This window comes from Desmodus rotundus, chromosome 3 (genome assembly GCF_022682495.2).
Source record: "Desmodus rotundus isolate HL8 chromosome 3, HLdesRot8A.1, whole genome shotgun sequence".
Lineage (NCBI taxonomy): Eukaryota > Metazoa > Chordata > Mammalia > Chiroptera > Phyllostomidae > Desmodus > Desmodus rotundus.
The window spans coordinates 168,470,746-168,494,220 of record NC_071389.1 but is presented as its reverse complement, the minus strand read 5'-3'; the positions used below and the strand labels follow the sequence as shown (position 1 = coordinate 168,494,220).

The 23,475-nt window shown below is 38.5% G+C and overlaps 1 protein-coding gene across 6 annotated transcripts in view; it reads right to left on the bottom strand.

Moving 5' to 3' along the window:
* Positions 1-23,475, bottom strand: part of BCAT1 (branched chain amino acid transaminase 1) — a 95,387-nt gene that overhangs the window by 36,352 nt on the left and 35,560 nt on the right. For 5 of the 6 annotated variants that reach the window (XM_045184268.3, XM_045184269.2, XM_045184270.2 and 2 more), the window contains 3 exons: positions 22,580-22,780; positions 12,190-12,300; positions 10,105-10,224 (listed from right to left, as the gene is read on the bottom strand). In XM_045184268.3, coding sequence (XP_045040203.2) covers positions 10,105-10,224; positions 12,190-12,300; positions 22,580-22,780 — 432 coding nt within the window. Of the gene's footprint in view, positions 1-10,104; positions 10,225-12,189; positions 12,301-12,389; positions 12,841-22,579; positions 22,781-23,475 lie in introns of those variants that run through there. The other variant, XM_045184273.3, reaches the window with a different exon arrangement.

Here is a 23,475-nt window from a genome sequence, read left to right as displayed (position 1 = left end):
TAGGGAAAAACAACCAGGCACTGAAGCAAAAAGAAAAAAAGAATTTAAAAAATTCAGGAGCGCTTGAGACAACATTTGGGACAACATGAAGTGTAACAACATCTGCATCGTGGGAATACCAGAAGGAGAAGAGAGCAAGCAAGGGGTACAGAACCTATTTGAAGAAATAATGACCAAAAACTTCCTTAATCTGGTAATAATGGAAAAAGACACACAAGCCCAGAAAGCTCAAAGAGTTCCAAACTAGTTGGACCCAAAGAGGCCTACACCGAGACACATCATAATTAAAATAACAAGGCTTAAAGACAAGGAGAATCCTAAAAGCCACAAGAGAAAAGCAGGTAAATACATACAAGGAAGCACTGATTAAACTACCATCTGATTTCTCAACAGAAACATTTTAGGCCAGAAGGGATTAGTGTGTAATATTCAAGATGATAAAAAGCAAGGACCTACAACCAAGGCAACTTTACCCAGCAAGGCTATCATTTAAAATCAAAGGAGAAATAACCAGCTTCCCAGATAAGAAAAAGCTAAAGAAGTTTGGTAATACCAAACCCATAGTGCAACAAATGTTAAAGTCTTGCTTTAAGAAGAAAAAGAGAAAGAAAAAAACATAGCAAAATAGTCTAAAAATAAAATGGCACTAAATATGGATCTATCAATAATCACCTTAAACGTAAATGGCTTGAATGCTCCAACCAAAAGACAAAGGATAGCTGAATTGCTAAGAAAACAAGACCCACGATAAGCCTTTAACCAGACTCATTAAGAAAAAAAGGGAGAGGAACCAAATAAATAAAATCAGAAATGAAAGGGGAGAAATTACAGCTGATACCATAGAAATACAAAGGATTGTAACAAATTACTATGAACAACTAACTATATGCCAAGAAATTTGAAAACCTGGTTGAAATGGACAAATTTCTAGAAAAATATAATCTTCCAAAACTGAATCAAGAAGCAGAAAGCCTGAACAGAACGATAATAACTAGAGAAATTGAGGCAGTAATTAAAAATTCCTGGCACACAAAAGCCCTGGACCTGATGGTTTCACAGGGAAGTTTTACAAAACATTTAAGGAAGAGATAATGCCTATCCTTCTCAGACTATTCCAAAAAATCCAAGAAGAGGGAAGACTCCTGAACTCTTTTTACGAGGCCAGCATCATCCTAATCCCCATACTAGATAAAGACACAACAAAGAAAGAAAACTACAGGCCAATATAGCTGATGAACATAGACACTAAAATCCTCATCCAGCAATATATTAAACTGCATCCAGCAATACATTAAAAAGATCATACACCATTATCAAGTGGGATTCATCCCAGGGATGCAAGGATGGTACAATATTCACAAATCAATAAATGTAATACACCACATAAACAAAAGGAAAGACAACAATCACATGATCATATCAATAGATGCAGAAAAAGCATTTGATAAGGTACAGCACCCATTGATGATAAGAACACTCAGAAAAGTGGGAATAGAGGGAGCATACCTCAACATAATAAAGGCAATATATGAAAAACCTACAGCCAGTATCATACTCAATGGGCAAAAACTAAAAGCTTTCCCACAATGATCAGGAACAAGACAAGGATGTCCACTTTCACCACTTCTATTCAGCATAGTATTGGAAGTCCTAGTCACAGCAATTAGATAAGAAAAAGAAATAAAAGGCATCAAAATTGGAAAGGAGGAAGTAAAACTGTCACTGTTTGCAGATGACATGATAGTGTACATAGAAAACTCTATAGACTCCGCCAAAAAACTACTCGTTCTAGTAAGTGAATTTGGCAAAATAGAGGGATACAAAGTTAATATTCAGAAATTGAAGGCATTTTTGTACACCAACAACAAAATATCAGAAACAGAAATCAGGAAAAAATATCCCATTTGCTACAGCAACAAGAAAAATAAAGTACCTAGGAATAATCCTAACCAAGGAGGTAAAAGACTTGTACTCAGAAAACTACACAACACTGAAGAAAGAAATTAAGGAAAACACAAAAATGGAAGCATATACCACGTTCATGGAAGGGAAGAATTAACATCATCAAAATGTCCATTCTACCCAAAGCAATTTACAGATTCAATGCAATCATATTAAAATACCAATGATATATTTCACAGATATAGAACAAATACTTAAAAAATTTATATAGAATCATAAATGACCCTGAATAGCTGTAACAATTTTGAGAAAGAAGAACAAGGTAGGAGGATCACACTACCTGACATCAAACTATAATTACAAGGCCACTATAATCAAAACAGTCTAGTACTGGCATAAGATCAGACACATAGACCAATGGAACAGAATAGAGAACCCAGAAATAAACCCAAGTCTCTATGGTCAATTAATATTCGACAAAGGAGGCACAAGCATAAAATGGAGTAAAAACAGCCTCTTCAACAAATGGTATTGGGAGATCTGGACACCTACCTACAAAAAAATGAAACTCGATCACCAACTTATACCATACACAAAAATAAACTCAAGTTAGATAAAAGACTTAAATATAAGTCACAATAACATAAGTGTCCTAGAGGACAATATAGGCAGGAAAATCTCAGATATTCTTTGCAGCAATATTTTCACTGATAGGTCCCCTCCAGCAAGGGACATATAGGAAAGAATAAACAAATGGGACTTTATCAAAATAAAAAGTTTCTACATGGCTAAAGAAAATATCAGCAAATGAAAAGGGAACCAACAACATGGGAAAGTTTTTATATTTGTCAATGATACCTTGGACAAGGGTTTGATCTCCAAAATATATAAAGAACTCACAAGACTCCACTCCAGGAAGACAAACAATCCAATTAAAAAATGGGCAAAAGACCTGAACGGACACTTTTCCAAGGAGACATACAGAGGGCCCAGAGACATAAGAAAGGATGCTCAGTATTACTAGCCACCAGAGAGATGCAAATTAAAGCCACAATGTGATACACCTTTTCACACCAGTCAGAATGGCCACCATGGACAAATCAACAAACAAGTGCTGGCAAGGTTGTGGAGAAAAGGGACCCCTAGTACACTGTTGATGGGAATGGAGACTGGTACAGCCACTGTGGAAAACAGTATGGAATTTCCTCAAAAACCTAAAAATGGAACTGCCTTTTGACCCAGCAATTCCATTGCTGGGATTATAGCCTAGGAATCCTGAAACTTCTGTTCAAAAGAACCTATGCACCCCAATGTTCACAGCACCACAATTTACAGTAGCCAAATGTTGGAAGCAACCTAAGTGCCCATCAGTAAATGAGTAGATCAAAAAACTATGGTACATTTACACAATGGAATACTACACAGCAAAAAGAAGGAACTTATACCCTTTGCAACAGCATGGATAGAACTGGAGAGCATTATGCTAAGTGAAATAAGACAGGCAGTAAAAGACAAATACCATATGATCTCACCTATAAGTGGAACCTAATCAACAAAACAAACAAGGGAGCTAAATATAACCAGAGATATGGAAATAAAGGACATGGGACGGAGGGACGGTCCATGTACAGCCTTGAGCAGGCATCACAGAAGGAACAGATAACACACCCACGCAGTGTTTTTGTAGGAAAATCTAGTTCTTTTGATGAAAGATAAAAGAAAAAAATCCTCAATAATTATACAGTGCTTTTTTGTTTCTAAGACATTTCATAATCATCATTTCTTTTAAAAAAAAATTATTTATTTATCTTTAGAGGAGAAGGGAGGGAAAGAAATTTCGACTGGTTGCCTCTTGTACGCCCCCAACTGGGGACCTGGCCTGCAACCCAGGCATGTGCCCTGACTGGGAATCAAACCAGTGACTTTTTGTTGTGCAGGGACAATGCCCAACCCACTGAGCTATACCACTGTGGGCTCACGGACATCATTTCACATCATCCAACAATCCAGGAGTTAAGGATTATTGTATGACTACTTTTAAGTTGGAGAAACTGAGGCTCAAAACAAATGATTTGCCCAAGTTTTCCGTTATTAAGCTCTAGATCTTCTCCTCTTAATTCAGAGCTCTTTTTACAATATCACTACTAAGGAAAAAAAAACTCAGTGGAGTACCTAAGATTTCCTAATCTGAAGAGAGTTCAAACCAGGGCACGCTTCCCCGCAACCTCAGCCTTCCCCACAGCACTCACACCCAGCCTCTCGTGCTCAGACCACAGGGAGGCCTTTTCCCTTTGAGTTCCCCCTCACCTTCCTACCTCTCCATATCTTCCTGTCCTAGTCCCTCCACCTGGAGTACTCTCCTTCCACCCTCACCCTGTTTGGGGCTGAAATGTGTCTGCTCCCCAAATTTATATGTTGACACTCTGACCACCAGCCTACTGTTTTAGAAGATAAGGCCTTTAAGGACACAGTTAAGGTTAAATGAGGTCAGAAGGGTGGAGCCCTAATCCTTGCGGCTGGTATCTCTCTATACAGAATAGACGCAGGAAGATGAGCCTCAGCCCCCTGCTCCACCCCCTTTTCTGCTCCCACAACACAGAAGGCCCTTAAGGACACAGTGAGAGGTGGAAATCTAGTATCTGGGAGGCCTCACCAGACACTCTCCCTGCTGGCCCTTTGATCTTGGATTTCCAGCCTCCAGAACTATGACAAAGTAAATTCTGGTGTACCCAGTCTGTGGTGTTCTGTTTTGGCAGCCAGAGCAGACTAAGACTCTCTCTCCTAAGTAATACAAACACTTCCATCTCAATTTAAATGTTATTTCAGGAAATGAAACCTCTAGACAAGGTTAAGTGCTTGTGTTATGTGCTATTACAGCATCCTGCACTTCCTTAGGTTTAGGTAAAATGCCTATCACCCTTACAACTGTTTTATTTCATTTTCTGCCTCTTGCTAATCTATGCACTTCAAGCAGCGCAAGACCCTTTGTGTCCTCTCTACTTCGTACAGTACATTGTTACGCCAAGTTAACTAAGTATCTGCCGAATGACTGTCCATTTTAATAAGACATTGTTTATAGAAAAGGGCTGTGAAAACCCAGATGATTACTTACCGTAATTAAATTATTTTGATTTTTTTAACTCATGCAAATCCTAACACATTGCATTGACACAAGAGAGAAAATGTTCCTTTGTCTCCTGCCTGATTTCCTTTAGTGCCATCTCTAGACTAACAGATAATATGTAGACATTGAAAGAATATCATGGGGGAAGCTAACGTCCAGGCTTTTCTGAGGCTTGCTGTAAGTCAGGTAAGGGATAGGGCTAAGTTTATTTCTCAGTCTGTTCAAAGAGAAAGATAGTATAAATTTAACTGAACGCTCAACTCTTTTATAGTTTTTAAATAAGGATGATTTTAAAATTTATAAAAAACATAGTTAAAAGAAAGCTGAAAATAAAGTGAAATAGACAAAAAGAATGCTTACCTTTCCTATCTAACACTATGTAGAAGCAGTGATGACTGATCACAGGGTTAGAATAAGGATTAAATTAAATAGTTTTCTGTGGAAAGCATCCAGGGCCTGATCTTTTTCATCTTTTTCAAGCATTTAACACACAGCAATTGTTACTTTTTGCTTTTATAAATAATAATTGATAATAGTAATAATGGTAATAAATTCAATGTATACCAATGCACAGAGCATTAAGATGATCGCAGATGTGACCACAGAACTGTAAGAACTGTGGAGAACAGGTATTTAGGGGAAAGATAAGAACTGTTATATTGATGACCTGGGAAGTACAGGTTGAAATCAATAGAAATTTTAGCCTGGGTGAGTAAACAAGTAATCAAGAAATCTTGATGGGGAAGCGCTCAGGAAGAGCCAAAATGAATCACTCCTAGAAAAACCATGCTTCATTTCTGTACTGAAATGGCTCTAGATCAGGGGGCCAGCAGACTTCAGCCTGTTGCCCATTTATTAAAACTTGTATTGGAACACACGCGTTCATTCACGTGTTGCCGGTGCCTGGTTCTGTGAGCGTACTGCAAAGGCAGAGGTGAGAGTTGACTGGCAACCTAGCCCGTCACAGACGAAGTTTGCCAGCCCCCTTCTCTAGATGGTGGGAAAATGCTACAGGAGGGTTTTCCTTGTACCAAGACTGGTTCAAAGCCAGCATCTCCTCACTGAGCTAGCCTCGCCACTAGGACTGACTTTGTGATTCCACCCAGTTTGGTTCCATGGACTGGGCCAAGCCCAGTGCTGAGCCTGAAACAGAGAGACAAATAAGACCAACAGAGGGAAATGACAATTGCAATAAATAGGCAAGTCTCACCCCAGGTGACCAAGTGAGGAAGAGGGTCCTGAGTGGGCTGATGAAGGGAAAAGGATGTTAGACTCGAGGAAAGAGCCTTCAAGAAGACAGTGATGTCAGTGGGGTAACCATGTGTGGGGGAAACTGCAAACCAGAGAGGGTGGTGGGACAACTGGATGCCCCTCATCTAGTCACACGTACAACCTGCCTGTGCTGTCACGCTCAGAAGTAGGACCATGAGAATATAGTTTGAAAAATCTCTTGAGTATTTAACACAGTTTTCCCCTTCATGTCAATCACTTCCATCAGCTTGAAAATATGCCACAATATCTGCCATCTAAAACAAACGCTCTCCCTTTACCCCATGTCCCAGTCCAGGCATCTGTTCAGCTCTCTGCTCCCTGCACAGCAGAATTCCTCACAAGATTAGTGCATGCTCACCATCATAACCTCCCTTCCTCTCATTCTGTCTTGAATCCACGACACTCAAGCTTTCGACCCCACCACCCCACTGAGATATGCTTTTCAGGACCACCAAGGACCTCCATGTTGCCAAATCCAACAGTCAGTTCTCAGTCCTCACCTCACTGGTCCTATGGGCAGGACTTGGCACAGTTGCTCACTGCTTCCTCGTTCTTCACTTGGCTTCCAGTACACTGGGCCCTCCAGTACACTGGGCTTTACTTTCAACCTTCCAGGCTGCTAGTTCTCATACTCTTGGCTGATTCATTTTCCTTTCTTCTAAATGCTGGCCTGCCCCAGGGCTTAGTTCCTGCCTTCATTTCATTATTGTCTACAGTTCTTCCCTTGAATACTTCACCCAGGCCCTTGTCTTTAAAAGCATTTTATGTTAAACACTGCAGTGTTATCACTTAAATTCCCAACTCTATCTGGAATTGCACCCTTCTAAATCTACCCACCTACTTGACATCAATGGTTTAAACGACCACATCCAAAACTAAACTCTTGATTCCATCCATCATCACTTCAACGAACAAACGACAACAAAAAACCTTCCCCCTCATTCTTCCTCATCACAACAAATGGTTGCTAGTCAGTTGCTTTGGCCCAAGGGAAACTCGACATGTCAATTTATCAGCAAACTGTGTGAGCTGCAGTAAACAGCCTTAAATACATGTCTTCATGGGCACTAGGGGATATGTCTATGGCATAGCTTTCTTAAAGAAAGCCTAGAGTTTTAAGATTCCCAAATGTAATTATTCTGCTTTACTCTATTTTCGAATAATGATTCTAATGTTGGTTGTATCAACACTATGGCTGATCAACAGGACAATAGTTGTATAAATTATGCTACCATATTTTACAAATTCTAAAATGTCCATTTTTTTCACACTCAGCACGTCTGAAATCTGAACTCAGAATTTTACAATTGCTATTGCTAAATAGCAGTCACGGCAAGGCTGACGTCATCAGGCTTGGAATTAGCTGTTCACACTGATGGTAACTCCAATGCCTTGTGGGCACATGTTGAGTTTGCCCTTTGAAATGTCTTCTAAAAGTTATGGTGTGGTTTAGCTAAATCACACAGTAACTGAAAAAAAGTTACTGCATAGAAAGGCACAAAAACAGGTGCAATTAATAACCAGGTGCACCATTACTCCAAAAAGTAAAAATAAAGGTAATAACAATCGCCCCCTGTGATAAAGTTCAAATGGCCAAGAACAGCCTCACCACAGTGTCCACTGGTGGGCCTGATAATAACGAGCTGATTATCATCCGCTATAATCAATGCAAATAAGCTGGATCTCTAAAAACAGACTCAAGGCTTGCAGATACTAACATGGGGCTGTTAATATGAAACATGCTCACAGAGTTATGCAAATGAGAATTTAATAGTTTGTAAACAGTAGAATGAATATATAAAAATATCTCAAATAAGGATGCAGAAGCATACATTAAAAGTAGGCAAACCCAAGTTAATGATTACAAATTGCTGCTGCAACACCTAGTTTTCAAATCTATTCAGCTTCTTTCCTTTATAGAAGCTAATTGTGAGAGAAAAGATAAGACATATAAGCATAAAAAAACAAATGCAGTGAATAAAGGTAATTCTTTTTATGGAACTCTTATGGTTATTGGCTAAGCTATAAGTGTAATATCACGATTTTACAAGGTGAGAAAAGGAAAAGAAAAGAGGTGTCTACAAAATGGATATGCCCTTAAGCTCCCTGTGGAGTGAACCATAAATCAAAGAGTGGACCATTTGGCAGCAAGATTTTTAAATGCAAGCTCTAATGAAAATTTCATACTGAAAGATTTCCAATCAAGTTGTGAATGGGGAAATTGTCTATATGAAGTGACTTAAAATGTTTCTGCATTATTCAAATTGTATTCTGTGCACCTGAGGCTGGTATTAACCAAAAGCAGGTTGCTTCCCTCATTGAGCTTAACTCCAGAAATGTAGTTAGGGGCACTCCAATGTGGAAGTATGAGTTAAGTGAATATGAAGAATTAATAAACTTCCACATGAGCCAAGGTCAGTTTGTCTTTCGAGTGCAGTGAAAAGTCAGATCTACTGGTAGCTTGCAGATGTGTGTTGACAGCCTGGGACCTGGTCAAAGGGCTGGGTCAGCTGACTGCTGACCACCTGGAGGGTTGTCCCTACCATCATACTCAACCTTGCTAATGACACTCACTCTCAGCCCTGGCATTATTTAGTTCCGCCTCACCCCACCACTTCTCGAATGGAGACAGTCATGAACTGGGACTGAGTGGGTAAGTGCAAGGCTAGGAGCAATGGCCGAAGGAATTTCAGAGGTTGTGGTTGTGCGTATTTTGCTATTGACTGTGGTCAGGCACCTGTACAATTATCAAAAACACTGAGAAAATAAAAGCACACACGCGCACGTGTGTGTACCTGCCCAGAGTTACAAAATAGGGTGAAGTCGGATAAAATAGATGTGGAAATCAGCAAACCCTGGCTTTTTTTTAGATGTAGGGTTTCTAGGTATCCAGTATTGAACCTGGCAGTCAGGTAATTTTGGCTTCTTCTCTGGTAAAGAAAAAATTTATGTGTAGATGACCTCTATTTAAATATTATGAGTTCAGATTTTATCTGAATATGCAATTGACAGTAATTTGAAGCACTCAAGCTTTTAGTTTCTCTTAAAGTTTTTAACTATCTATAAATAAGTACTTCCAAAGATGTTGATTAAAATGATTCTGAAATTCTTTTTTTAATCTGAGAAATATTTTGATAATATAAATGATTTTGCCTTTTAATTTAAATATTTTACAAGAGGTTCACATATTAATGTTTAGTATTTTGTTTAATAATGCGAACTTTATAAAAAATTGTTTTTCAAATTTCTACCCACTGGGAGCATACTATTTTTATTAGCAATCCCTACTCACCAGTTATGGGGGAAGAGGGCCCTTCATTCCGACTCCTTACCAAGTAATCCCAAGACTTCAGGAAAATGAAAATAAAAAGAAGTAGCTCTCCATCCTCTAAATTTCAAAACCACTACCACTTCCAGACCTGAAGAAGTGCTGCCAGGACCAGAGGGACTAGACTGGTAAACTGAGGAAATAACGGTTAGCCTTGATTAGAGGAAGGCAAACAGCTTCGCTTCTTGCTCATTCCTTTAACTCATTGTACCCTCAGCTCCGTGCCTATTTCTGTGCTATAGTGGCAGAGTTCAGTAGCTGTGACAGAAACCAGATGGCCCGCAGAGCCTAAAATATTTACTCTCCGCACTTTACAGAAAATGTTTTATGACACCCAGGCTTGATAATCAGGAGAAAGGAGTCATTAATGATGATATTGGGGGCTAGTTCACACTGCACACCAGAAGTTTCACACAAGAATACACAATAATAACATCATCCCCACCAAAGTATCCCCAAACCGGGAGTCTGTTGGTACCTCAGTTCCAATGAACGTGGGACGGATATACAGACTGGCAGATGTTGAATACGGTACCCATTCTTGATCCAATTTGACAAGCTGTTGAATACACTCCATAAGCTCTTCCTTGTCGAATCCCTGAAGAAATAAAAAAGCATAATACATAATGAAATTTTCATTTGGAGCACAGGAAATAACCCTCATGAGAGTTTTAGACTGTTAAAAAGGTAATAAAACCAAACAAGAATTTTTTCATGTGATATTTTGCCCCTTAAATTATAAAGGGACAGGGGATTATCCACATGTGGAAAATAGAAAGTTGGATCCCTACCTCTTACCACACCCAAATATCACCTATAGTTGGATTATACACTCAAGTGTGTAAAACATAAGACTTTTATTTTAAAAAAAAAAAAAAAACACCACTGTCACCTTAAGGTAGAAAATAATTCTTAAATAAGAGGCATAAAGCACAAATCATAAAGAAAAAAATGGATAAAATTTGACTACTTAAAATTGAAGCACTTCTGTTCATCAGAAGATGTAAATAAGCAGCAGCAAATTAAGTGAAGTTATTTGTAACATAACCAACAAAGGATCTGACTAGAACATGTTACCATATCCTAAAAATTAGTAAGAAAAAGACATATTACCTAGTAAAAAAAAAAAAAGGCAAAAGCTAAGAGCAATGTAGTTCTAAGGAGGAAAAGATTTTCATACACTAAATGGGTGACAATTTGTCAAATAAGTAGTTTCTACTCACTTGGCAGGAAAGAGAAACATGCTTTCAGACATGATGGGCTACCCAGGGGAGAAATAAGTCAGAAGCAGACATCTGAATAGAGCCCATTATTTTAACAATAATCACAGTGTAGGAATATTACAGAAATTGGGGTTGCCGATCATATAGGACATATCATCACCCTGTTTCACATGCTTGGGTCTCTGGCACTGCTGTCTAGAGATAAGACTTAGTGGAAAGAGAACCTGATTAGGAATTTTAAAACTTGCATACACTTTCTTACCATTCATTCTGTGTGACTTTGGACAAGTCATTTAACCTCTCAGGGATTGAGTGCTCCTCTCTGTACAAAGGTGCTACCAAAATTTATAAGACATACTTTCTTGACAATTGCTTACATATGAAGAATGTAAAACTACATGACACAGTTTGTAGCAGACTTGATATCCAATAAACGTTTACTTCCTTCTCCTTCTGCCCCCACTTTAAATTTTTCCCCGGTGATCTGCCTGTAATGGAGAGGAGTGAAACTAGGACCAAGTGCAAAGAACCTACCTTAATTTCCCTTTCCCTATCCTACTATGGCCTCTGAAAGAGGTGGGTGAAGCATGGGTTACAAAAACAGGGAGAAGGAAGAGCCTGTTTAATAGAGAGCAGTTACCTGGGTTTAGCATCTTTAATGCACAGCTTAGGCTAGGTTCCTGAAGGCTAGGTACTCAAAGTGTGGAAAAGAAGGAAGAGAATTTCCTTTCAGAAAGGTGGCCTGGTCACATCTCCGGGAATGGAAGTAGTCTACCTCACCTCCACGTACACGTGAATCTTAGCATCTAAATCTAATGTACCTTATAATGAATTCTGCTCCACAACAATGTCCTAACCAGGATCCAATGACCATGAGACACCATTCTGACATTTTTTAAAAATAAAACTTGGGGTAAAATGTCAAAATAATTAATTAATTAACTGTTCACTTGCTAGTGTCTAAAGCAATTAGGCAAAATATCCCCCAAATACCTCCGTTGCATACCACGTTTTCCATTTTCAGTGTTACAATTTCACACAGTCTTTAAATTGTATTTATTTTAGTTTGTGGCATGTTTTTATTTCTTATCCTTCTATCTCCCACATACACATTAATTCCCTACAGACATTCAAAGAAATAGATTGTGGAATTGCCAAATGGTATTGGTTACTTCTTTACATTTTGTCCTCACTAACTACAAAGTCAGTCAGACATAACTTCAGTGTTCATATGGTTTGTCTTGGATATACAAGCATTCCGAAATGATTTCTTTGGTGGTAGACTCACAGTGAACCACTGCATCAAAAGAAACACAAAAGAAACCCCTAAATTGACGTACCGGCAGAGTCGCTCTCAGAGCAGATCGGTGCATTCTATCCATGTTGAGGTCCGGCCGAAAGAGTCGAATTTTATTATCTACTCCTCGAAATGCCTTCATTCCTTCAAATAACTGAAGATAAAAGAGAGAGAAACCTCAGAAGTTAACTAAATGAAAACAATCCTTGTATTCAAAAGAATGACTTGTCTCTGGGTGCTCACCTCCTTCATCCCGTAAAGCTGTTGGCACAGACTTCAACCAGAGATCCCTAAATCTAGAAATACAAACCGTGCACAGGCTGGTTACAGTAACTGGGATAGAACTAAGTCATTTTGTCATGAAAACCTGGTGAGGATTCAGTTAGCCCGTGCTTAGGCAGAGCTATACTGCTAACCAATACACTTATGAGGATAGGAAGGAAAACGCCCGCAATCGCATAACATGGACTAACTGCCTACACAGCCGAGGCCCCAGCAGTGCACCTCCAAATACCCATGGATCTTTTCATCTACCATGGCTCATTCTAACTCTGTACAGTAGATAATGCAGATGTGACCAGAGTTGCTTCTGTCCCCAGAATCATGGAAACCGAGCTGGTCAAGACTGTACTACGTCAAGGCTATATCACCTTTCTCAAAATGCCACCCCAGGCAAACCACTGCACAGAGGTATGAAAAGACCAAGAAGTAAGTATGTCCTGACAAATACAGAGAAAAGAGAAAAACCCATGATTTTTAGTGGGAAATTTTAACACAGGTTCTGTAGGTTATCAACAGAACAAACAGGCTAAAAGATATGACAGAGCTGAAAAAGAACAAACTAACCTCCCGGACAAACACCACCCAGCCCACACCACCTGCAGAACGCATGTTTTCTTCACATGTTTCCCCCCGAAGATAAGCCAGAAAGCAATACCAGAAATGTAACTAGAAAATGTCCACATTTTGGAAAAGAAGAAACCTATTACAAAATAAAGCATGAGTCAAAGAAGAAATATAATGTAAATGAGAAAATATGAGTTAAATTGAATGATAATGAAAAGTAGGCCCTTTTCATGGCTTACAGACTTAAAGTTTACATGAGAAAAGAGAAAAAATATAAATCATATAGCAATTAAAAAGCACAAAATTCAACAAAATTCAATGTTACAGGAGCAACTATAAAATATGGTAAATATTTTACTCATATATTACTGATTATATTTAATAAATGTAATCAGAGTAAAGCTTCAGTTAAAAAAGAAGGTTATCTAGAGAGAGACTCATAGATGGAGAGCAGACTGACAGCTCTTGGGGGAGAGGGCTTGGTGGGCTTAGTCAGCTGTGGAAGGATTGAGCAAAAAAGAATAAAACTTGGACATAGATAACAGTGTGGTGATTGGAGGGGAGGAAGGGTGTCACAGGGAGGAGAGGGCTTCGGGGGACAAATGGGGATGGAGACTTGACTTGGGTGGTGAACACAGGGCACAGATAAGTGTTGCAGAATTGTTCACCTGAAATGTATAACTCTGTCAAGCAGTGTCACACCAATAAATTCAATAAAAAGGAAAAGAAAAAAACTCATAGCCATTACAACATGCTAATTTCTATTCAGCTCACCCTTTCTCATGGATTTACAATTTAAGTTTACTGATAAAACACACTAAGTTTCTTCATATTTAAATAATAAAAATTAAACCACATTTCTAATTATTAAAAAAAGGTTAAGGTTGTCAGATTGGACTTAGCTCATAACATCTGAAACAAAAGGATACAGAAAGCAATATATCATAGAAATATTTGGTTGGCCAAATACCTTGTTTAGTTTTTTCCATAAGATGGCTCTAGAAGTGCTTAGTTGTCTTTAACTTCATTCGAAACAATTTTGTAAGATTCTATTGTGACAACTGTCATATCAGCGTGTATTTAAAATAACATCAAAACTGGTAAATTTTTGTGTAGCCATTTCAATACTGAAGATGGAAAAAAATGAGCAACTTTTTTTGGTATATTCTGCTTTATTATTTCAAGAAAGGTAAAAATGCAACTGAAACTCAAAAAAAAAAAAAGATGTGTTCACTGTACGGAGAAGGTGCTGTGACTGATTGAACGTGTCAAAAGTGGTTTGTGAAGCTTCGTGCTGGAGATTTCTTGCTGGATGATATTCCATGGTAGGGTAGACCAGCTGAAGTTGGTATCGATCAAATGAACACATTAATTGAGAACAATCAACATTATACCATACAGGAGATAGCCAACATAATAAAAATATACAAATCAAGAAAGTTATTTGTGAAAATGAAAACGTGTCCTTTTTTTTTAGAGAAAAAACTAAAAGGACTTTTCGGCCAATCCACTGCTTTGTAATATAGAGCTGGTGGGTGCAAGTAGTAGACAAAAAGTTCTTGATATTTAATGTCCAGCATAATAATTATAAACAATACTGTACTATAAACTTCAAAGTTGCTAATAACCGAGATATTAATTGTTGCCACCACAGTAAAGAAATTATAATTATGTGACATAATAGAGGAATTGGCTACGGTACAGTGGCAGTCATACTATACTATGTAAATGTATCAAATCAATACAACGTACACCTTAAACTTATAGAATGTTATGTGTCAATTATATCTCAAAAGAAGTTGGTGGGGTTATATTACAAAATAAAATACATAACACTTCATTTACTTCGCAACTTTAAAATTCTAATGCATTTGATGTAGGTTCAAATAGATGTAAAGATTGTATGATAATATTGAGTAATATACATGCCAAATATACAAAAGGATAACACAGTATGACTAATCTGAATTTATTCCTGGAATAGAGTTTAGTTTAACGTTAGAAAATCAATTAATGAAATTCATTATATTAAGTTTATGAGAAAAAAACTATATAATCTCATTATAGTTCATGAATCTGCTAAAATTAAACATTCATTTATTATTTTAAAATTTTTCTTAAAGATTTTATTTATCTACTTGTTAGAGAGGGAAAGGGAGGGAGAAAGAGAGGGAGAGAAATATCCATGTGTGGTTGCCTCTCACACGCCCCCTACCCCTGCCCCTGTCCCCGCCCCCCTCCCAATGGGGACCTGGCTTGAAACCCAGGCATGTGCCCTGACTGGGAATTGAACCAGTGACCCTTTGGTTTACAGGCCGGCACTCAAACCACTAAGCCACGCCAGCCAGGGCTCATTTATGATTTTTTAAATGTTTCTTAGATAATTAAGAACAAAGGGAGCTCCTCACATGACAAAGGATATCTAAAATAAACACAGGAAACATTACACTCAACGGTAAAATTTAAAGCTTGCCCTTTCAGACTGGGAATATCATAAACTGCCTGCTGTGACTACTTTAATTCAATATTCTACAGCCAGTGTGATAAGGCAAGAATAGTAAAACAAAATGCATTTGGTTTAAAGAAGAGAAAAATAAAACTCTAATAGATCATGAAACGGGGAAGATTAACTATCTAGAAAATAGAAAAAGAAACTGACACAATCTCTTGAAATTATTTGTTTAGGCAAGGTAGCCAGCTGCAAAATTATACTATGTAACAGCTGCAGTTCAAACCATTTATGATAAAATTAAAAGGAATAGTAAGGTGGGGAAAATCTAACAAGAGTGAAAGACCCATACAAAAACCATAAAAGTATGCTAAGTCATTAAAGATCTGGCTAATTGTGGAAAGCAATCTCATGCTTGTGGACAGAAGACTTTAATGTGATAAAGATGCCAATTCTTCTCAAATTGATTTATATAGTCAATGCTATTCAAATGATAATCATGTCAGGGCATTTTATTTTCTTTTAATAAACTGAATTATGAAAGCTGATTGACTTGATAAATCGAATCCAAAAGTTATATGGAAAAGGAAATGACCAAGAATATCTGAGGCAGTACTGAAGAGCTAAGTAGAAAGACTTGTCCTATGATTTGGAGGTTAAGAAGGCATGGTATTTGTGCAGGTAAACAAGTAAAATACTGAAACAGAATAGAGGCCCAGATAGACAAGACAACAGAACAAAAATGAGGACCCGGAAGCAGACCCATGCACACAGGACGGCGATGCTATGACACAACAGAGGTAAGAGAACAGTCTTTTTAAATGGTGCTGGGATGATTGGGTGTCAGCAGCAAAAAAAAAAAAAAAAAAAAAAAAAAGGAAGAAAGAAAAATATAAAAATCAGACCCTACTTCATACTTCATATGAAAACTAACCTAGGATTAAAGGCCTAGCTGTAAAAGACACAACCAATAATGCAGGAGGAGATCTTTATAATCTAGGGGTAGGAGAAACATCTTTAAACAAGAAACAAAAGTATCAAACATAAAGCAAAGATTGATGTATTCAATTTTTAAAAATGTAATATTTCTCACCATCAAAAATTACATAGAGTGTTAAAAGAGTATAGAAGATATTTGAAACATATATAACTGACAAAGGACCCAGGCCCAAAATATATGAAATACTTCTACAAATCAAAAAGACAACACAATAAAAAAGTTAGTAAAAGATTCAAACAAGCAGCCCCTTCAAGGGAAAAGATATCCGAGTGACCAACAAACATAAGAAAAGCCGTGTGGAAATTAATATCCCAATAAGATGCCATTACATTAAACTGGCTAAAATTTTTAAATCTGACTATACTAAGAAGGGACAAGGTTTCAAACAACAGAAATATTTCTTCAAGGTAGTGGTTATAAAAATTGGTAAAACCACTACGGGAAATAGTTTCCCTACGCTTGTAGAGTTGAAAATACATCCTATAACCGGTAGCATCATTCCTATGTATATCCTTAAACAGCATTTCTCAAATTTTTTGGTGTCAGGATACCTTAAAAATTATATTCATAAAAATTATGAAGTTTCCAAAGAGCTTTTGTTTATGAGGTCTTTCTATCAATATTTACCATATTAGAAATTAGAAGTGAGAAATTTATTTATAATTCTGAATCATGACATGTTAACATATTTTAATGAAAAAATACCTCTACTTTCCAAAAGAATTAGAGTGAGGTACGGCACTGTTTTCAATGATCACAAATCTTTCATGTTTGGCTTAACAGAAGACAACTGGATTCTGATACCTGCTTCTGCATTCAATCTCTCGCAATATGCTGGTTTGCTTGGAGCACATGCACAATGGAAAACCCAATCTCACACAGACGCATAGGTGAGACAGGGAGAGGTATTTCTGGTAGCCTTTTCGGGGAATTATGGATACTCTTCTCTGATAGCCCTCCTAAATTTGCCAAGTGGTGGTTCCTTAAAGGTCAGTTGTACTGTAGAATCTGAAATCATATCGATGAAGTGTTTGCCCTATGTCTATCCAATGGTCTATCCATCAGGTCTCAGAACGGTAGGAAATATATGTAATATTAACAGATTTATTTGAAGGAATTGGCCGATGCAATTGTGGAGTGTGACTAGGTGAGTCCAGACTCTGTAGGCTGAGCAGTCAGGAAGACAAGACCCCAAGCAGGCTGGCCCGCCAATGCACATGGGGCTCAGGAGGGGGACAGAGGAAAAGAGGCACACGCAGGGCTAGCTGCTGTGTGGGATCTCTCCCCACACAAAGTCCTAAGGCCAGGCTCACCCAGAATAATCTCCCTTTTGATTACCTTTAAATCAAGCAATTGAAGACTTAAATGATATCTGACAACTCCTTCACAAGAGCGCCTAGGCTGGTGTGTGACTGAGTAGCCAGAGGGTGTGGGTGGGCAACAAAATGGCCACTACTTCCTGCCTTCCTCTACCGCTCACAAGAGAATGTTTTGTAGTCCGTTCTATTGTTTTAATCTTCCCCCCGAAGATATGTTTATTGATTTTACAGAGAAAGGAGGGGAGGGTGGAGAGAGAAAGAGAGAGAGAGGGAGAGAGACATCGATAGGAGAAAGAAACATTAGAAACATGGACCGGTTGCCTCCCTTAAGCTCCTTGACCAGGGATCAAACCCACAATATTTTGGTGTCCGGGATGACATTCCAACCAACTGAGCCACTGGGCCAGGGCTATACAAACAAACAAACCAAAAAAAAAAAAAAAAAAAAAAAAAAAACCCAGAAAAAAAGAAAAGAAGAAAGGTAGCCAGTTCAGCTCACAATGCAAAACAATCTCACAGCTGCTTTTCCTTGAGACAACCACAGTACTTCAGTATGCAGAAGTGCTTTATGCAAAGTTGCTATTTCATCGCCCGGAATGTTAAAATGGCAGTTCCTGAAGAGTCAAGATTTAATAAAACTAATAATTGTTACTGCTTCACCAAGAATATGCTTAAGTAAAAGGGATACTGTTTTTATACTGGGATGCATGGTAATAAAGAATATGACTCCCTAGCAAAGGGTGGGTTTCAGAGTTGTACCCAGTACAACTGTCAACACACTGTGAAAAAATAATATCTCGATATTATTATGAAGAATTTTAACCTTGCAATCTCTTGAAAGGGGAGCGTAGAGGTCTGTGGACCACACTGTGAGAACTGACAACTTGGAGAAATTCGTAAACAACTACACCAGCATACTATGTAGAAGAATGTTCCCAGAAGGAAACCACACAAATGTCCATCAGCAAAGACTGAGTACACTCCCATAATGGAATACTACTGCCACGAGGAACGTGTGATGTGGCGGTACCTACCACCCTCAGATCAAGGCAACCAGGGCCTCTACCCTGAGCCCTACACTTTAGATTGCCTCTCACCCTCAACCTCCTTCCAGCTGTGCCTGTCACCTTAAAGCAAACAGTCAGCTGGACCCTGAGCTTCTTTTCTAGACCAGACTCCCAAGTACCTAGTTCTCTAGAATCCCAGCCCAATGGCCCTGGTCCCATTTTCAGGGATTGAATGAGCCATCCTAGGTTCACCCCAAGAATAGACAGTACCACTGGTGTGCCCACACATAAGTCCAAGGGAATGCAAAGACTCTACGGTGGTCTGGGCACCTACACACGTACATGTGAGGCCCATACATGTGGTACCGTATGGAGCACGGGCAGGAAGAGCTAGAGCGAGTGGGCCATGGGGTCTCTGTGTACCTTCGTCCCAGGCCCCACAGATGTTAGGTTTGGTCCTGCAGAGACAGATCTTATACAATACTGAGCTCACCAGGCACACACACACACACACACACACACAATATAATTCCATTTACAGGAAGTTCAAAAAGAGGCAAAACTAAAGTATTAGAAATACATATACTCCAAAAAGAAAAGTGGGAAAAAAGTTATCACAAAAGGATAATGGTTGCCAGAAGATACAGGATTTATGATGTGAAGAGGCACATGAAGGCTTCTGGGAGGCTTCAGTGGTCTATTTCTTTACCTGGATGAGCATTCATTTGTAAGTATTCACTAAGTAGTACATAACTGTTCGCTTTAACAAATTATACTTTATTTCACTGACTATTTATTTCAACCAGAAAAAGAAGTGCCCGTTATCATCTCATTTTCTTTTATCCATATTCCCTACTCACAGCTCACAGTTCTCTCTCTCACTATCTGAAACCTTCACCTATTTATCTATTAAAAAATACTTTCAGAAATAAAAAAAAAAAACCACAGGTGGTTGTAGGTCTCAAAATAAAATGGATTCTAAAATCAATAGGGCTGATGAGTGGAAGAGAAAGATGCTCAAAAAATTACTTACCTATTTACTTTTGGATTAAGAAATACAACTATTATTGAACTTAAGCCTGAAACATGGATGTTTCAAACATAGTATTTGGGAAGAAAACCTTTGAAATAAAGTATTTGCCTAACTTTCTTAGTGGGTGTTAAAAAAGAAAAGAATTTGTGGGACAAGACCATGACGAGTTTGTTTACCATCCTATCCCAAGCACTTAGCACAGTCCCAGCACATAGTAGGCACTCAGCATCCATTCAGTGGGTGAATAGGGAATGGTGTGAATTTGACTCGGAGAAAATTCAGGGACCCTGAGGTTCTCTGGAAATGGCAATCACACTTCCTAAATTCCTAATACTGTCCTAATATCTGAACTGCTAAACCTAAGTGACAAAGTGACAAAGAGGTAACCAAATGATCATTCTGTCTCTCTATTTGTCACTGATACATGTCGCAGACAATATTTTCCAGAAATGGCCACACAATCTGTCAAGGCCCTTGCGATCTTCTATGACTATGACACCCCTCCTCAAGAGGGAAAGTGACATATTCCATCTTTTTGAATTTGGGCAGGCGTTTGTGACAATAGAGTATGGCCGAAGCAATGCTGTGATTTTCAGGCTAGGTCATAAAAAGCACAGAGCATCTATCAGGGCTGGGTTGCTTGTGACACACAGCTTTGGAGCTCAAGTCACAAAGTCTAGCTATTCTAAAGACACCATGCCGGAGAGACGGCAGGGACAAAAAGGGATGCCAAAAAAGCCCCAGCTTTTCAGCCACCACCTTTTTGAGGTTCACCAGACATGAGAGTCGGGAAGCTTTTGAGCCAACTCCAATCCCAGCCACTATCTGATAGCAACCACACAAGAGACAACAAGCAAGAACAACCAGCAGTCCTAGTCAATCCCCAGAATCATGAATTGCTGTTTCAAGCCATTAATTTCGTTACATTGCAATAGATAACTGATGGAATAATACACAACCCAGTTCTTAATGCAAAGCAGTCCCTGTGTTTATATTATGCAAGGAACACTAGTAATACAGATTTCAGTTTTTATTTAACAACAGCTAACAGCAACTGAAGATTTTGAAAAAACTACCCTAGTCACAAAAATCTAGATTGACAAAACTAATCAACTCACTTAAATAGATTTCCAGTGAGTTTTTAAAATCAATGGCCATCAAAATGTTTTTTGACTTTCAAAAATGACATTAATGCTTTCTCATTTACTTCCCATAAGGCAATAGTTCTCAAAATGTAGTTCCAGGGGCATTAACAGGACATGGGGTAACTTGTTAGAAATCAGAAGGGTAGATTCTGAGGGTAGAGCCGGGATTCCGATGAAAGCTGTTTGTTTGAGAATCACTGCCCTCGGCCTTGCCAGCTTCCTCCTTTCAAGTTCATAAGCACTTTATTTCATTTGTTCTCCATTGTCCACACGACATAGGTGAGGGCAGATATCATGCTTATTTTATAATGAATGAGGCTTAGACTAAATAATAAAAGAACTCATCCCAGTTGGTACATTTAAGACACAAAGATGGGAATGGAAGTCTAAATTCAACATTTAGTGGGCACATGGGGGCAGCGAATATGTTTCCAATTATTTGAATTTATAATTTTGAACAAGTCAACTGAAGAGGCCTTTTTATAATATCAGTGTATACAGTCAGGGGTGACATCACAGGGGGTAGGAGCTTGGCATTTGAACACTGACTCCTCTCTTAATGCTGTGTACTTTTGAGCAGGAAAGTTAACTTTTCTGAATCTGCTTCTAAAATAGATGATAATAATGCTTCAAGGGTTAATAACAATAGCTAATAACTGGAAGTTCATTATGTACCAGGTATGGCTTTCTATGCTTAAATGAGTCGCCATACCTTATTCTTATACTAACACTATGAGGTAGGTGTCATCACCACCTCAATATCAGAGGTAAAGAAACTGGAAGCCCACAGTGATTAAATGTTTCCCAAGTCACAGAGCTCCCTGTGGAGCAACAGAGACAGAATTTGAGCCCAGAAAGTCTGAATCCAGAGCCACAGGTTTTCTCAGTTAAAATAATAAAGTACCCAGTACAGGGCACATTTCAGGAATTCTATTAAAAAAGTAACGTTATCATTACTGTTACAAATACTTACTATTACCATCTTTTAGTCCCTTAATAGGTAGACTATTGTTTATTTCCAGCATCTTAATACGCTGGGAAAGATGTCCAACACATTATAAACAGGTAAAATAAAATCAGAGTCAAGGGCACAGGACTGCATTGTGTATCTAAGTGTCCATCCTGAGAAGGATCAGGGAAACATCTCTAAATGTTTAATATTTTATGGGTATAATTGTTCTACTCATGCCCAAAGGATGACATTTCATGTCCCTTAACATATATAACTATACATTGTTGCTGATCATAAAAACAAGCAGTTAGCATGAAAATCTAACCATAATATTATACTCAATGGCTTCTCCTCAATTATTAGAAAATCCAGGAAAACAGGTGACCTACTACATGTTAAAAGTACAGGCTTTGTGATTGCTAATTTTCTTACCAACTATCCTTCCTATTTGCTGTAAGTGGTTTTTGTTGACATTATAGAAAACTCAAGATTATCTAAAATATTAGTTCTTAAGACTTATCTATAATGAGACTCCACAGGAAAAATTTTAAAGACATTTATTACTTCCTTGGGTAAATACGACCAGGACCACGCTGCCCAAAAGCTGTTGTAGCAAGGGGAGGTATGTGAGGCCCACAGTGAGGAGCCACCATGTCGCCAGCCTCCGCTGCTGTGCACTTACCTCCACTGCGTAGTGCAACGCAGACGAGCTAGGATGCAAGGACAGGTTTTGAAAAGGCTTGATATGTGGTTTCTCCCATCCAGCCTCGGAGGACCACTCGATTGTCAACATGTGATCCGTGAAAACGGTTCCAAAAACCACATTATGTGGGTCTGGTTTCTCCTTTAAAGTGGTGGCTGGTGTGATTATTAGATCTTTAGCCTGGGGAAGAAAAACCAGCACCTTTAGAGAAGAGTAACTGAACATCTACTGGCTACAGATAAAGAGAGTAAAAAAAACCCACAAAATTTAAGTCATTGGCCATTAAAAATTGAACTCACTTAACTCTTTTTCTATCCCCAAAACTTATTTACCTTATAATTGGAATGGTGTACCTTTTGACCACCTTTGCCCATTTCCCTATCCCCTACCTCCACTTGACTTGCAAATGTTGGCAACTAATTCAGAAATTTAACATTATGTGAGGCAGACAAATCATGCCTGCATTCAGAATTTAGCCTGTTGTTTGAAATCTCAGCAATGTACATTGCCTACTAAATATCAGAACCAAAATTCAGTGATATTTAGTAATGGGGGCAAAAATAGCAGATGGGGTAAAATGAATCAGAGAGGAGAACACATCTCCTCTTTGTTACCATTACAGAGCTCATGTTGAACACTTGGCAAAGAAGAAGGGAGTGCCTTCCATAATAAATACAGCAGCACCAGCAATAACTTGTTAGAATAAAATGAATGCCATTAAGAACTGAACGCGTTGGTGATGGTTATACTTCAACTCCGCCCTCCCCACCCAAACCGCCCCACCAAATTCTTGGATAAGCCTTAAACCTCCTGGGAAACTGTAGAAGCAATGAGCAGAGTGAAGCAACTGTTTTCCTCCTTGAACACAGAGAAGT